At 40.6% G+C, this 14,268-nt stretch overlaps 1 protein-coding gene across 1 annotated transcript; it reads right to left on the minus strand.

Annotated features, from left to right (window-relative positions):
- Nucleotides 1–9,673: 9,673 nt before the first annotated feature.
- Nucleotides 9,674–11,263, minus strand: TMEM17 (transmembrane protein 17). Its single transcript, XM_009282600.2, has 3 exons — nt 11,163–11,263; nt 10,796–10,909; nt 9,674–10,393 (listed from the first exon to the last, which is right to left on the minus strand). Exons 1-3 carry the CDS (start codon nt 11,232–11,234, stop codon nt 10,088–10,090), a joined length of 492 nt encoding a protein of 163 aa, XP_009280875.2. The 5' UTR covers nt 11,235–11,263; the 3' UTR covers nt 9,674–10,087.
- Between the last annotated feature and the right edge of the window lie 3,005 nt (nt 11,264–14,268).

The raw sequence follows: 14,268 nt of genomic DNA on the forward strand, positions 1-14,268 counted from the left end.
TGGGCATTTTCTAGAATTTAAATCTCTTAAAGCAGATGGCTGAAGTCAGTACATCCTGCAGAAGGAGCCATGTGCTGCATCTCAGCTGAGAGGCTGACCTCCCACTGATGGCGTGGCACACCAGAAACTTCTGCAAAGCGCTTTTTGTTGCTAGTTCAGTTTGCTACACAATGCACTGCTTTAAAACCTGAGTCTGTTTGCTCTTGTTTTCTCTCAACCATAGAGGAGGAGGAAAATAACCCCTTTTCTCTTGTAACCGGCGGGCAGTAGGCTACACTACACCCACACACTGCCTCTCCCTGTGCCCGTGCCGGTTACGCAGCATCTACTGCATCTCCCCATTGACAGGTTCTGGTGCAGCTTGCTTATATTTTTTTTCCATTATTTTAAGGAGAATAAAGGTGACTGACATAGAGGTTTAGATGACTTGGGAAGGTTTCAGCAGTGAATAAAACCCAATCCACTGCAATTCTGTGTTTGCTCTCCTGCCACAGCTTCTTCATAGGTTGCAAGGGAGCAGGAAGCTATCAACAAGGATAATAAGCACTAGATATTACAGTGGGGATTTCTTACGTTGCTAACAAGAGAAAAAGCTGCCCTGCCCCTCTGCTGGCTGAAAAACAGCATAGAAGATATTTCCAATAATTTTTTTTCCCCTAAAACGTTCCAGGCAACAGCATCCATGTAAGTGCATGCTGCTGATAGCGAAGCCAATGCCTCCATTTTTATTAGTTTCCAAATTACACTGATGCAGCAGCAAACAAGACCATAAGCATTGCTCTGAACATAGCCCTGAAAAGCACTGTTCACATGTCTAACGCATCAAAACCATACAGAAGTGAGAGCAGGAACAAGTTACATGTTGGATATTAATGATGTATAGTAAATGGGTGCTAAATAACAGGGCTGTCACTGCAAGGCTGCTGAAGCACTGAACCAGCTGTATGTGCCTGTTCTGCATGCAAACAGCACCAGGATTTCTGCAGGGCTGAATCGCATGTGCCTGGAAAAGTGCCTAATTCCCACAAAAGTATGGGAAGAGCTGTGTTCTGAATATCCTTCATATGGCATGGTGATCTGATGGTATAAAATGGGCAATACTGTATTATGTATGTGGCAAGCAGGACTGGCTAAAGTCTTTCAGCTTTGGGGGAGAAGGGTCCATCAGCCTTCAGACCCAGAATATCACTTGTTCACTGGCTGATTTCATAAGTGCTAACAACAAAGCAGTAAAATGGCTCAAAGCACTGTGCAATTTCTCTAAACATCCTGATCCTCCAATCATGAAGAAGAATAAGAAATAATTTATTTTTACAAGCTCAAACTATTTGTTCAGCGGGGTGATGGGCAGAGCTCTTACCTGAAAGAGATGTTGTACCCCCCAAGTGTTTAGCTTTAATTCTTTAATTTTTTTATGCTTGAAATAGAGCAATATCAATTTTTGAGTGCCTGGTCCTCTGAAAAAGACCAAAACAGTGCAGACACCTTTTGAGGATGAAAAGGTACCAGGTGACACTGTTGGAAGTCACTGGTTTTCTGCAGACCTCATGAGAAATGAATTGTATTTACCCAAGGAGCTGGGGGGGGGGGAGTACAACTGATTTCTCACTCAAGTGGGATGATGTACGTCCACTTTTAAAGCCCACATGCCTACTGTGGTTTTGCATTCAGATGAACGTAAGCAGTAGCACGAAGGTAGGCTGGACACAGAGATCCTGCTTGAGCTCGTGTCACAGCTGGTGACCATGCCGGGCTGGAATATTAGCAACTGGCTGCCAGCCAGCACTAAAAATTCAAGCCACTGGCTGCCTGATTAACTACAGCAATACAGCCTGAAACAACAGCAGCTGGCCATATGGTGAAATTAAAAACACAAACAAACTCTTCCTTGGATCCCTGCTGAGAGTTCATCTTTTTTCAGAGTTAAAATCCCCATTGGCAGGGGCTGGATTTCAGGGCAGTGGTGGCACTGGCACATCCCCCACCCAAAGTTGCTCCATGTCCAGGGACGGGCTTTGCTGAGGGAGGAAGGACCCCTCGGCACACCAGCTGGCCAGGGAGCATGGGGAGCTGTACCGCTGCTCCCTTGCTTTCCTGGACCAGCACCGGTCCCTTAGCAACATATAATTGAAAGCTGTACTGAGAAATGTGAACACGGGCAAATGTGTCCCATCCTACTCATAGCTGTTGGGCCGCTTTGTTGCAGGTGATATTTAGGACTGAACCAAATTACTCTTTCAGTGCATCCTAAATAAAGCTCTAAAGACTTTTCCTTGGTTGTTTTTTTTTTCTTTTCCAATGTCCGTTATCACTGTAATATTTCATGCTTCATGCTTCCGGAAAAAAAATTCAATATTCAAGAACAAAGCAATCCACAGCTTTCCTTCATTTCAGTCTTTGGTATCCTAGGGCTGTCCTAACTCAATAACTGAGTTTTTATTGTGTCACATTTCACTGTTGCTGACTGCAACCAGCCTGGCTAATCTCTTTGCTGCTGCCTTATCAGTATTTTTTGTAATTCATTGTTTGTCCATTCTACTTTCACAGCTTTTAGGATTTTTTCTTGTTTCCCCACCCCCCAATTCTATGAAATTTGCAGCTGCCCTCTGTGATTGCTCAGTCTGGTAACTGGTCACATACAAAGACAAGCAGGTAGTTAATATCAGGAGCTCAATTTTGGCAGCTGCCATCACATTTTCTCCAGTTGGGAAAGAGGAAAAATTCAATATTCTCCAAAGCTGACAACACAGAAAGATTTCTATTCCTGATGGGAGTGGTGAAAGAGCAGAGAACCGCTGTAAGATCCAATCTCCCTGTGCATGGGGTACAGATCAGCATGTGCACTTGCACACATGCAGAATGCTAATCTCCGTGATTTAAGTGGTGTTTACCTGCCAGTGCCTGCCCAGCACACATGCAAGCCCTGGTGGCAAGACCCTACCTTTCCTAGGGCACAGGTTGCAGCTGCTTCTTTTTCCTAAGTAAAACTGCTTAAAAGAATAGTTTTAAATTCTCAAGACCCACCACGCACTTAGGAGTGGGGGTCAAGGTGATCGTAACAGGACATTGTCTCTTTGTTTAGAGAAATACAGATTGCACTGTGCTGATCTCCGCTACGAGGGTGCTATCACATGGGAGCAAGTGCCTTCGTGGCAGGAGAAGCATGTTGTTTCTGCTATCCATCAATCAAAGCAGCTCTACCAAATAACTGGACAAGCTGTGACTTTTTTTTGGCAGATGAGAACACTTTCAGTTTTGAATAAGTGAATATTTAATAATCCCTCTCATTGGCTAAAAGTTCATGTGTATATGTACCAGGCAGTGCTCATTTGCTTGCTTGTTACTCTTAGCACAGGACTGTAGATATTGTGTAGAGGCGGAGGGGATTGTTTTTCTGTTTGGGAATTATACACATATACGTTTTCAGGCACAGGGTGCTAGTATTTTAGTGCCTACCAGCATGAGACTAACCCTTATTTCTTTCGGTGTGATTGGTTTAAAAAAAAAAAAAAAAAGGAAAGAGAATCATTGCCGAATATCAAAACTGCGTGGTGTTTCTTTTTGGTAGGACACATCAGCTGAGCACACTTGCTCTCATCACATGCTCTTCAATGTGGCACACCTGAGCGGTTCACCAGGACAGTCCTGCATCGCCTGCTGTTGGTACTCCTCACCAAGTGCCCTTGTATCTCTCGGGCATGAGGAGACATGTTCTAATCAGCCAAAGTTACACCCAGGGCATCCCAAGCAGCTGTCCCTATTCAACCCATTAATTCTGACTTTTGAGTTTTCAGTCAGGGCTGTGAGATACTCCTGAAGTTGTTCCCAGCTGGGGTGCAGCCTGAGGTTATTTAATCCTTTTCCCTTCTGCAGTATAGTATGGTCTTCTGGAGGTAATTTCTCAGGGTGGTGTTTGTCTTTCTAAACAGCTGTGGCTTTCAGGTGATGCCTAAGGTAAGCAACAATCAACCAGTTATTCTTTCCTAGGAGCATAGCTTTGTCTTGGCTAAAAGATGCTAATCACTTCTGGAGGTATGTTTCGAACAGCATGATAACCTTGAAACTTTTCCATCATCACAGTTTCTGTTCAGACAGCTCAGCCGTGCTTCGGGACACCCTGAGCCACTGTCACTGCATTTGCGGCACTCAGAATATTGGGGATGCCTGCAGAAAGCCTCTGCCACGTGCTGAGGATTTTCTACTCCCATCAATTCTGGTATTTCTTCATAGGCTGCTGGAATAGTTTGTGTGACTATTGGAAGATCCTTGGCAAAACCCTCCCCCTCCCATGTTTTTATATATGCTCTGCTAACCATACTGAATCATTTGGGACAAAAAAAAAAGTGAGCTTTAGGTTTCTCCAGGATTTTCAAAGTGAAGGCATTGTTCAAAGGCTTGTTGTCCAACTACTCCCAGCTGCTTTACAAAGGGAGGATCTCTAGCATTTCTGGTTGTGGTAAGATTTCACTTCAAACTGAATGTTTTAAAAACAAACAAAAAATCAAATAAGGAATCCTTTAACTATGTATTTTAATTGTTGACTTTTACATGAATATCCTGCAGTCATAAGAATACTCGGGTATCTTCTGATGGGCTCTTGCAAGTTTTAATCCTGTGATGAATTCTGTATTTCCTGTGCAAAAGGCCATGGGGTCAAGGGCAAAACAAAGAGAGAACAGATGTTCATGCTAAAATCCTTTCTGTAATTCAAACAGGAGATCAAACACATTGACTGATATGAATCATTCTGGATTGACACAAGCAGTAGGTTCCTCTTTAAGCAACTGGGGACCAGTAGTTGCATGGGACAAAAGGTTCTGTTCAAAGCTCCAGCCTGCCATAAGCTTTCTCTGTGTAAAGTAGTAACAAATAAATCTCCCCTGGCATTAGCAGTACAAGTGATTAGGAATTAGGTATATCTGATATTCTTCCCACCTTAATGAATTCAGCTTATGGCGCGGTTTCAGTAAACTGAGAACATGGTAGCTGAAGAGTGTTCAAGCATTCTTGCCTGCACTTTTGACTCTGGAACAGCATGGGTCTTCCGGTGTGAATAAAGAAGGGTCTTTTCCATCCCTTAAAGAACAACACTAGCTTCTTTCATAGACTGCATGAACTCCTTCCCTAACACTGGATGTTCAAGACAGCTCTCAAGGAAGTCACTAATACTTCCTAAATTCACCAGGGAAGCCATAGCATGGTTGCGCTTGCAGCTGCCTGCCAGATTTGTTCCATTTCTCTCTACTGTTTCTCTGTTGTGCTCATGTCTCTTGGCTAGTATGTGCTTCCCAGGGACTGTATTTTTATTACTTTCAAACCTTGGATTGTCTGAAGAAGAAAGTGTTTTTTTCATAACAAGCTGCAAAAGTTGCATGTATTTAATGAATGTGGAACTGTGTCCTGTAGGCTGCTTCTTAGCCGGTGGAATAACGTTTCCTCTGAATCCCTGTAAGATTTCAAGCTAGTAACTTAGCGCATTTATTTCCTTTCAATAAATTCTCTGCTTCGTGTACACAGGGGCTCCTTCAATGGCATCAATCATCAACATACTAATTTTCCTCCAGTCTTACGCTTCTTGAACCTATTTATTTTGTTATAGTTTAAATTCTTCTTGGTTTTATCAGCTGACCCTTATATACTACTTTGCCTGCCTCCTATAGAGGACCTCTTTATTATCTTTGCTTTATTTGAAGTGCTGAACAAAGTCCTCTTTAATTGCTGCCATCTGATCTTTGTCCTGGAGAAACAAAAATTGTTTTTCAAAATAAATCATCTCTGCAGCCTTACCCAGCTATCAAATATTACTATTGACTATCTTATCAGACCACGTAATGATGCCAATTCTACCTGCTTCATTAACTATTTAAAGATTAACACTAAGTCTAGCCTAGTTTATAAGACACAAAGGCAAGAGTGAAATGTATGATCTCATTCCCCTGGGTGCAATTCTTTCAGCAATCTGAAAGAGTGAATTGTTAGTACAGAAAGGTTAATGCTGTACCCCCTTTTTTATCAGTTGTCTGTTTTTTATCAAATCTGTGCCTTATCTCATGTCTGCTTTATCAGATCTGCTTGAGTAAGGTACATAATTGAAGCCTCTTCCAAATTTAATTTCCCCTTCTCGGAAGTCCTGTAACTATTAAAAAAAAAAAAAAAAAATGCTTTTAAAAAGCCTATTTTAGACAAGGAACACAGGCTGAGTCCAGGTATTAACAACTCAGCAACTATGCCCTTGAATACAAAATACTCATCTTCAAATTGATCAGTAACCTAAAAAAGAGCATTTTCAGATAATATGCCCATTCCTCATTTCTTTTCTTCAGTTAAAGGAAGTATGTTGGTACAAATTTCCTTTAAAATTGGCTGTTGGCCTTTCCTAACAGTAAACTTGGTGAAATAAAATAACTGAGCTCTGTAAATAGACTTCTGCCATTCAAAGATCTTGCTTGTGAAGGGAGAGCTATTGGTAGCTATCTAGATCATAAAAACCATGTTTTGTGGTTCTCTGCACAAACCTTAGTGTGGCAAAAAGCTGCTATTTTACAGCTTGTGTTCAAAAATGTCTAGATGCTGCTCAAGGAACTTCCACTAGTTTCCAATTTTCTTCAGTTCCCCCCTTTCACCTTTGTTTCCATCTATTCTGTGTGTGTGTGTGTAACACCAAACCCCCTCACACCCCAAACGCCTGCTTTGCTGAATCTTAAATTCTCGTGTTCTACTTGTGAATACTTTGCACTGCAAGATGAGTATATTCCTCCTGTTATGGGACAACATACCTGCTCATAGCTATCTGAATAATGGGAGGAAGAGGATTTATGAAGGACTGTTAGCTTTCCTGCTGTGCCCCTTTGAAATTCTCACATACCTTTTGCTGCTTTCAGTCTGTTCTGGCAATTATTCCTGAACTTCTTCATTAAAAACAAACCAAGCTTTCCTATGTTTTTCTTCAAAACATTAATGCCATTATTGCTGCCTTGCTTTTGATGCTAAAAAGTTCTTCCATTTATTTTCTGATTTATAGTTACTGTGCAAGTACCTTCTGTAGTGTTTTTCCCCTTTTTCTCCTCATGTATTTCATTTGATTCTGTTTTTCCCCAGCATGCTTATCCAAAGTTTCTGTTCTGAAGTTTGCTTTTATGTGTCTGAAATTTGATGTTACAAGTGACTAGTATATTTTCTGCTTGTTTGATGTCTCACTGGTTCTTGTGAAATTTGGAAACTGAAGGAAAGTTTCAGTACGATTCTCCATTTGTTGTTCTGTGTCCCTGAGCGCTACTGTAATTTTCTTCTCCTGTCTCTGGGTACATGAGGAATAGGAAAACTCATGGAAAAAAATGCAGCTGTAGGCACTGAATGGGAGTTCTAGGTGCTTGCAGGCTTTCTTCATAATTAAATGTTTAAGCTGGTAATGATGAAATTAAAAACAGACTAGCAGGTCTGTTAGGGAGCCTGAGCAGAGAGAATGCAGACATCTTGTGTTTATCAAATATGTTGCTGAAGCTTTACATCACAGACTGGCTTCTACCTTCAGCATTTCCAGGCAACTCTAACAGTGTTTCTCTGAACCCTATTTTCTGTATCACCTCATCGATGTTCTCTCTCTCCAGCAAAGAGGTGTGTGTCTCTGTATCTTTGGCTCCTGATAATTGTCTTGCATTGCAATTTGATCTTCCAAGTTTCCTTATCGCTAAAAGCAAGGATTTTGAATCATGTCTCAGGGCCTTAGGCCTGGAGGCCAGTTCCTTGTTGCCAGCATTGGTATACGGTTGACTTTTCTTCAGCCTTATGTTGTATTTAGTGTCAGAAACCTTCCCACCCACTACACTCGTAATCTTACAAAAGAGTTTGTTTTAAACTATTTAAGGTGATACAGAAAAGAAAACCAAAGGATATGCCTTTCTCTACTTAAGGCAAGAGATTGGATTACTACAGGTAATCACTCCATCTCCTCAGAGCTTGGCTTACTGTACCATCTCAGTGGTACCATCTCCCTACTAATCTTCCATAGTGGCCTCTTAATAAGGGGAATAGGCAAGCTACATGCAGAGCAGAAGGGATGGCAACTGCCCTAGTGTCTCTTCTAAGCTGTCCCAGTGCTTGTCCTGTCAATGATATCAAGGGCAGACTCAGAGAGTCAGTGTACCTATGGAAAAGATACTGCTTTCCCTTAACTTGTATGTTCTCTTAGACAAACTATTGGAAGGCATTGAAAAGTAGCAGTGCTCAACTTACAAGCTAATGATGTGGCATGGATTTCTCTAATGCCCGGGTTTTCTTAGTGGTGGATGCGAGCTCCTTGGAGGTCTACCCTACATTCTTGGCCAGGAAGGGCAGCCTTTGATGTTAGTCCCATCATATTTGGGCTGGAAGAGGCAGCTCTGTATGGCTACCGAGGCACTAAGTCATCTGAGTTGCAGTTCACAATCACTGGAGAAAATAGGGTCCAAGGTATTTGATGTTTCTGTTTGGCCTCTCAGGACCCACTATGCTGTTATCTGTTATTATAATAGATCCTACCAAGCTTCTCCTGTAGCTCATCAGCCCTGACCCTGGCACTCTCCAGCAGCATAATTGCGGCTGACATGAAAATACGTGCAACATCAGTTAATGTTTTTTCAAGGAGTTTCTAATGCTGTAGAAGTGTTTTTGAAACAATGTAACTCCTGCTTAAACCTCACTGTCTCTTGCAGGCTCTGAATACAGGGCTCTAAATGTTTTCTATTAACTGTTGAAGACACTCTTAGAGATTCTCTTACAGAAATCCTCCTCTTCTGCACAATAGCCACTCCAAGCCAGAAGTCTGTTTAAAAACAAAGGGGTATGTGCTCTGATAATATATGCTTTGTAATAACAAAATGAAGAAGGAAATTTAGTAGAATTTATTGTACCATTCACTCATGGATTAAAAAGAAAATGAACAGTTTTGGTATCAAACAAAGCTAATGCCTTCTTTTTTGCTGGAGGTTCTATAAGCTTTAAATATGCAGCAGCTTTAAGCATATGGTGCCTTTTTCACATTAGACACTTCTTTACATTCCTTTGAGCAGTTTGGATGTTTGTGTCAGCTCTCAAAACTGACAACTCTTGCCCTGCTGAAGACTCAAAGGATTCAGATGAAAAATTTATTTTAACTTTTGATCCCCATCCCTCCTTGACAGAAAAAGCGAACTTTTAGCCATTACCAAAACTGGAGAAGATAGTCCAGATATTAATATAAATAACAGGCTGCCTTTCAGTGACATAAACCGATTTTTTTAATGGCTATAATTTTGTTACTGCTGACTTATTGAATCCTCCGTTTGAGAAAATTGCACCACCCTGTTTGAATGGCTTGATAGTTAAAACTCTAGCTAAGCCAAAGAAGATGAGCGTAGGAGTTTTGAGGAAGGAATACTTCTTTTAAAATTCCATCCCTAGTTTATTAGTAAGGAATTTCTAGTGCTGGCATCATCTAGAAGACCATCTCTGAAACTGTAGTCTTTGTTCACTATCTTATCATTGTTCTTTCCGGGTCTCAAGATTTCTTGGGGTTCTTTGGTGTTTTGGTGGTGGTTTTTTTTTTTTGTTTTGTTTTGGTTTTTTTTTTTTTTGCTTAACTGAGGTACCAGACACTAAATATGTGCAATGTATCTGGAAGAATAGAGAGAAAACTGGTATTGACACAAATAAAAATGTGTATGAAAGATTTATTGTGAACAAAACAATTCTGTGTAAACAGTGAGGGGAAAAAAGACTTCTGTTTTTTTTAAAAACGCCACGTGACTTTGTAAAATGTAAAACCCACCAAACCTACTCTGTTGGTACTCTCTGCAGCAATAGTCCACAAATAGTCCATTCAAGCCACTTATGTAATTGGCTTTGGTTGTGGTTGGTTTTTTTTTTTTTAATTATTTCTTGCAGAGTGGAGCTCAAATCCCTGAGGCTTAATGTTGGCTCTTAAGCAAGACCTTAATATCTCTGATGCACGAAGGTAAAGAATGGCCCAACAAAATGGAAACAGAGCTGCAGCAACATGAGGCCTGCCTCTGTTAGCTTCTCAGGCCCTCAGAGTGTGATTCCCCAGCCAGCACTTGTTGGGTGAACCTCCTCAGCATGGGCCCCAACCAGCCATGGAAACTGCTCTCTCTTCTTTACCCAGGCTGTAAAAATCAGGCACAGGATGTTCCTCCAGCTGGTCAAATTCATTAAGGCGGAAGTGAGTTGCCAGTTTGTTTACCATTCTTTTCAGGGTGACAAAGGCTGCAATGACTTGGAAGGTGAGGAAGAGGGCAAAGACAATATGGACTGCTCGCTCCAGCGGCTGAATTTTCAGACCTTCATTAAATAGCAAGAAAAGAATTATAGGCAACTGCAGGAGGAGACTCAGGAGCCAAAACCCAGCCAGCTCAGGGACCTATAACAGGGAGACACCACCTATTAACTGGCAGCTGGAGATGAAAAAATCCAAAACTTTGTAGAGAAAACCACTTTTTTTTTTAATCTTCCAAAAGCCACCACATAATGTACAAATGGCAAAAGTGAGGTAATGTTTCCATATACTGTGTTTTTTTAACCGTATTTTTTCTGACAAAACAGTTTTTGGGAGTGAGAGGGCTGTCTTCTGAGGGAAAACTTCCTGGAATGCACAAAAGTATGTGGAAGCTCTTGCCAATGGAATAGAAGATGCAGACTGTCACTTAGAGAAATAACCATCTCCTCAACTTAAATCTCTTCGATGAACTGGTAGACTATTTTATTTACGTTCAACTCCAAAAAGCTCTCCTGCACAAATTAATATGCACATGCGGTAACGTACCTTCTCCTGAAGATTGGCCATGTATCCCAGGTAGAGTCGAATGACCTCTATTAGAGAGACTAGGATCATGATTGTGACCAGGATGAACTTGTAGTAATCTGACAAGACCGGATACTAGAGGGAAGAGGAGAGTAAAAGTTTCTGCTGTGCTGTTTCATAACATAGTTTGTGACTAAATGAAGGCACTGTATGCTACTGTAAGTTGACTCTGTTGTATTTGCTTTCAAATACTCTTGAACCTCCAGTTTCAAGGAATTCCCAAATAAACCTAATAGAGCTCACTGGAGCTAGGAGGTTATCTCAGTACTAGGGTGTGTTTGATCAGAAACATTACATTTGCAAACCATCACTTTCCTTCAGGACTCACCTTCACATGGAGCATGACAACTGTGCTGAGCCACCAAAATGGGAAAAAATAAACGTTGAAATAGAGGGACATCTGCAGTGGTAAACTGGAAACTATTTCATTACCTGTAGATAGAGAGAAGTCTTTGTCACTCCTAGTTTGTTCCATATTTGCCTCCCACAAATATGACAAAGATACTGCCCCACTTAGCTTCAAGCAGGGCATTAACACTCTTCACAGTCAAATTAAACGTTAAGAAAAATATTTTTATATATCCAGAGGAAAACCTCTACCCTATTCTGAGTTACAACGTTTCCTAGAATTTAATGCAACTTTCAGTTCACAGGATACAGAGTTTTTATCACTTAGTCATATATTCAAGCTGAGTGTCTGATTGTTGATTACCTGGGGGCTTATGGCTTACTCCACAATCTGACTGATAGGCTTAGCTCAAGTAGGGCTGTATACTGTACAGCCTGTATACAGCAATACATTTCTGTATTGCAGAAATGGTTAGTGGTTATTTCATTGCTGTTCCTAAGAGAATGGCCAAAGTTTAAATGAGTACATACTGGATTATCTTTATTTTGTAGATAATCCTCCTGAGTAAGGACTTACTGCTAGAGAGCAGGTTTGCATTGCCCACCCTTAATTTTCAATCTTTATTTAAACAGACATTTAGATGGAAGCAAAGTTGCAAGAAGCCAGTAATTCTTCTAGTTCTTAAGAGCTGACAGTTTCAAATATGTGTCAAACTAAAACTTACCCTCGAAAGTCTGGAGAGAACAAAATGTGTTCATACAATGTACAGAAAAGCAAATATTGAACTCTAACATGCAGGCTGTAAATTCTATATTTAGGATTTAATAATAGATTTTACAAGACTAGACTTAAAACAAGGAAAAATTTAAAAGGGCATTCTAAGGGAATCATTCATTTTTAATGGGTGAAGTTTTATTGTCATATTCTAGATAATTGATATTGCATCCTTTTTACTTCAATTACCAACAGACTTCTTCCTCATGTTTTCCCCAATTGAAGTTTGTAGGCACATCTTCACTTGGTACTTACTATCTGAGCAAGTTTAGAAAGTATTCACTGTGACCTGCTGATTTGTATTCAAGTTCTGTACCCCTGTCTGTCACCATGGTGATATTCGACTGAAAATTAGTCTAAACAGTCACATTGTCTCACTTTCAGCCTCAGAACTACCTCTTCTGACATTGCCTTCTCTTTCCGTATCTTCCAACTGTTCTCATACCTGTCTCTGTTCCATCTCAGTCTGGCATCCCTGTTTCCAGTCCAGCCACATACAGCCTGGTACAGCCTGTTCCAGAAGTCTTTATGCCACTTGCAGAAGTATTCATGGTAGCTACCAGACTAGGTAGGAAGGGAGGAGGATTTGGGAACAAAACTGGGACAGACCTTAAGGCTAGGGTGTGAGGGACAGGGATTTCTTATACTGAAATAGAAGGTGCAAGACAACCAATTTTATTTTTTTTTTAATAATCCCATTGTTAAGCATCAACACTTTCTTACATCTGCAAAGGAATGAAAATCTATAGGTACCTCAAAAACAATTTCACTATCTACCTAATATCATCCCAGCTGTCCTAATGAATGAAGCTCTTAAACACCAGGAGGACTTTGAAGGGCACCAGGATACAATTCTAAAACACTTTTATCTTTCAAAAAAAACCATGATCATGCAATTACAAGTAACTGTGTTTCTGCCCTATATGTATTGGATGAAAATTTAATGGTTAACGGCCATATTACTTAAAAACAGAGAAGCCAACAGCTCTAACTTCCATTATGATGATGAGAACGTTTTAGGTATGTTAAAGGTTTCATTGACATAGCACTGGTATTTGTAACTTCTGCTCAAGTTTTAAAACTGTGTTTTGGATGAATGTTTAGCAATATAAGCCAATTCTATCTCTAAATTGAACTAACGCTTATTTTCTGGGATTGCTAAAATTCATGGAAATGCCAGACAGTATTGCAATGGCCAATTCTTTGATGCTAGGGCAACTCACTAAGATATATACCTGTAAACTTAATTTTTGAAATCCTGATCTCCAAGAAGGTAATGGTACACTTGCAATTGGTTTCAATGGGTTGGATATTCACGTAGGAGTTTTCATGATGGGAAATGGAAAAGAAGTTACTAAAAATAGAAGCTATTCCTGGAGTTAAGAAAATATTTCAGTGTTGTTTTATAAATGAAATGAGGAATTAGTAAGTGTTAGCAATATAACTACACTGGTGTATACAAAGAAACACAAAGAAAACAAGAAACACAAAGAAAACGAGAACTCCTGTCTTGAAATATGACTTTTTGATTAATTTTATCAGCTTGGAATGGATTTATAAGTTGAAATTCACACGCTAACTTCTATGAATATAACCTTTCCATGTAGACAGACTGTGTTTATTTTCATGGCTACTGTCACTCCAAAGGTATAAAAAGAGGGTATGTTAGCCTGCAGGTTTCACTGGCAATATCGTGAAGGAACAGTTATCAGTCCTTATGATAGACTTGGAAGAAGTAAGAGAAAGCTGGCATATGACGAGTTTGAGGGTTTTGCTGCCTAACTCTAGCTTGGTACACTTCTTCATGCTTTAAGCATCTGGTGCCCTAACTGTGCAGGACTAGTGAGCTTAAAACAACAGCTCGGTTCTTTTATTTGTTCTGTGTTCTCCATAAATGATTTATACTTTTTACTTTGGCACACGCAGAGTAAAAACGAATTTTATCTGCAGTATTTTATGCAAACTTGCTTACTAAGTTGTAAAGGCAGCTATAGTGTTCTCCATACTGGCTTTTACATCAGACTGTTCCCGATTTAATATTTTAAGCGCAAAGGAGGCCTGTCTTAGGCCTGCAACACTGCAGCATGTGAAGTGTAGGGCGATAGAGCAGCAGCATGACTGACAGTGAAACCAGACCTCATCTAAAAGGTACCTCTGCTTTTCAGCGCTGGGCTGGCACCCGTTTCGCCTGGGCTACTCTGAGGCCTTCTCCCGGGCTCCTCCACTTGAGTTGGGGGAGAGCGACGGGGTTCTGGGGCCGACATCTCAGCCTTCCTGCCCGAGCATGGCGGGGGGAGGCACGGCTCTGCCT

Source organism: Aptenodytes forsteri, unplaced genomic scaffold (genome assembly GCF_000699145.1).
Source record: "Aptenodytes forsteri isolate BGI_AS27 unplaced genomic scaffold, ASM69914v1 Scaffold582, whole genome shotgun sequence".
In the NCBI taxonomy this organism is placed as follows: domain Eukaryota; kingdom Metazoa; phylum Chordata; class Aves; order Sphenisciformes; family Spheniscidae; genus Aptenodytes; species Aptenodytes forsteri.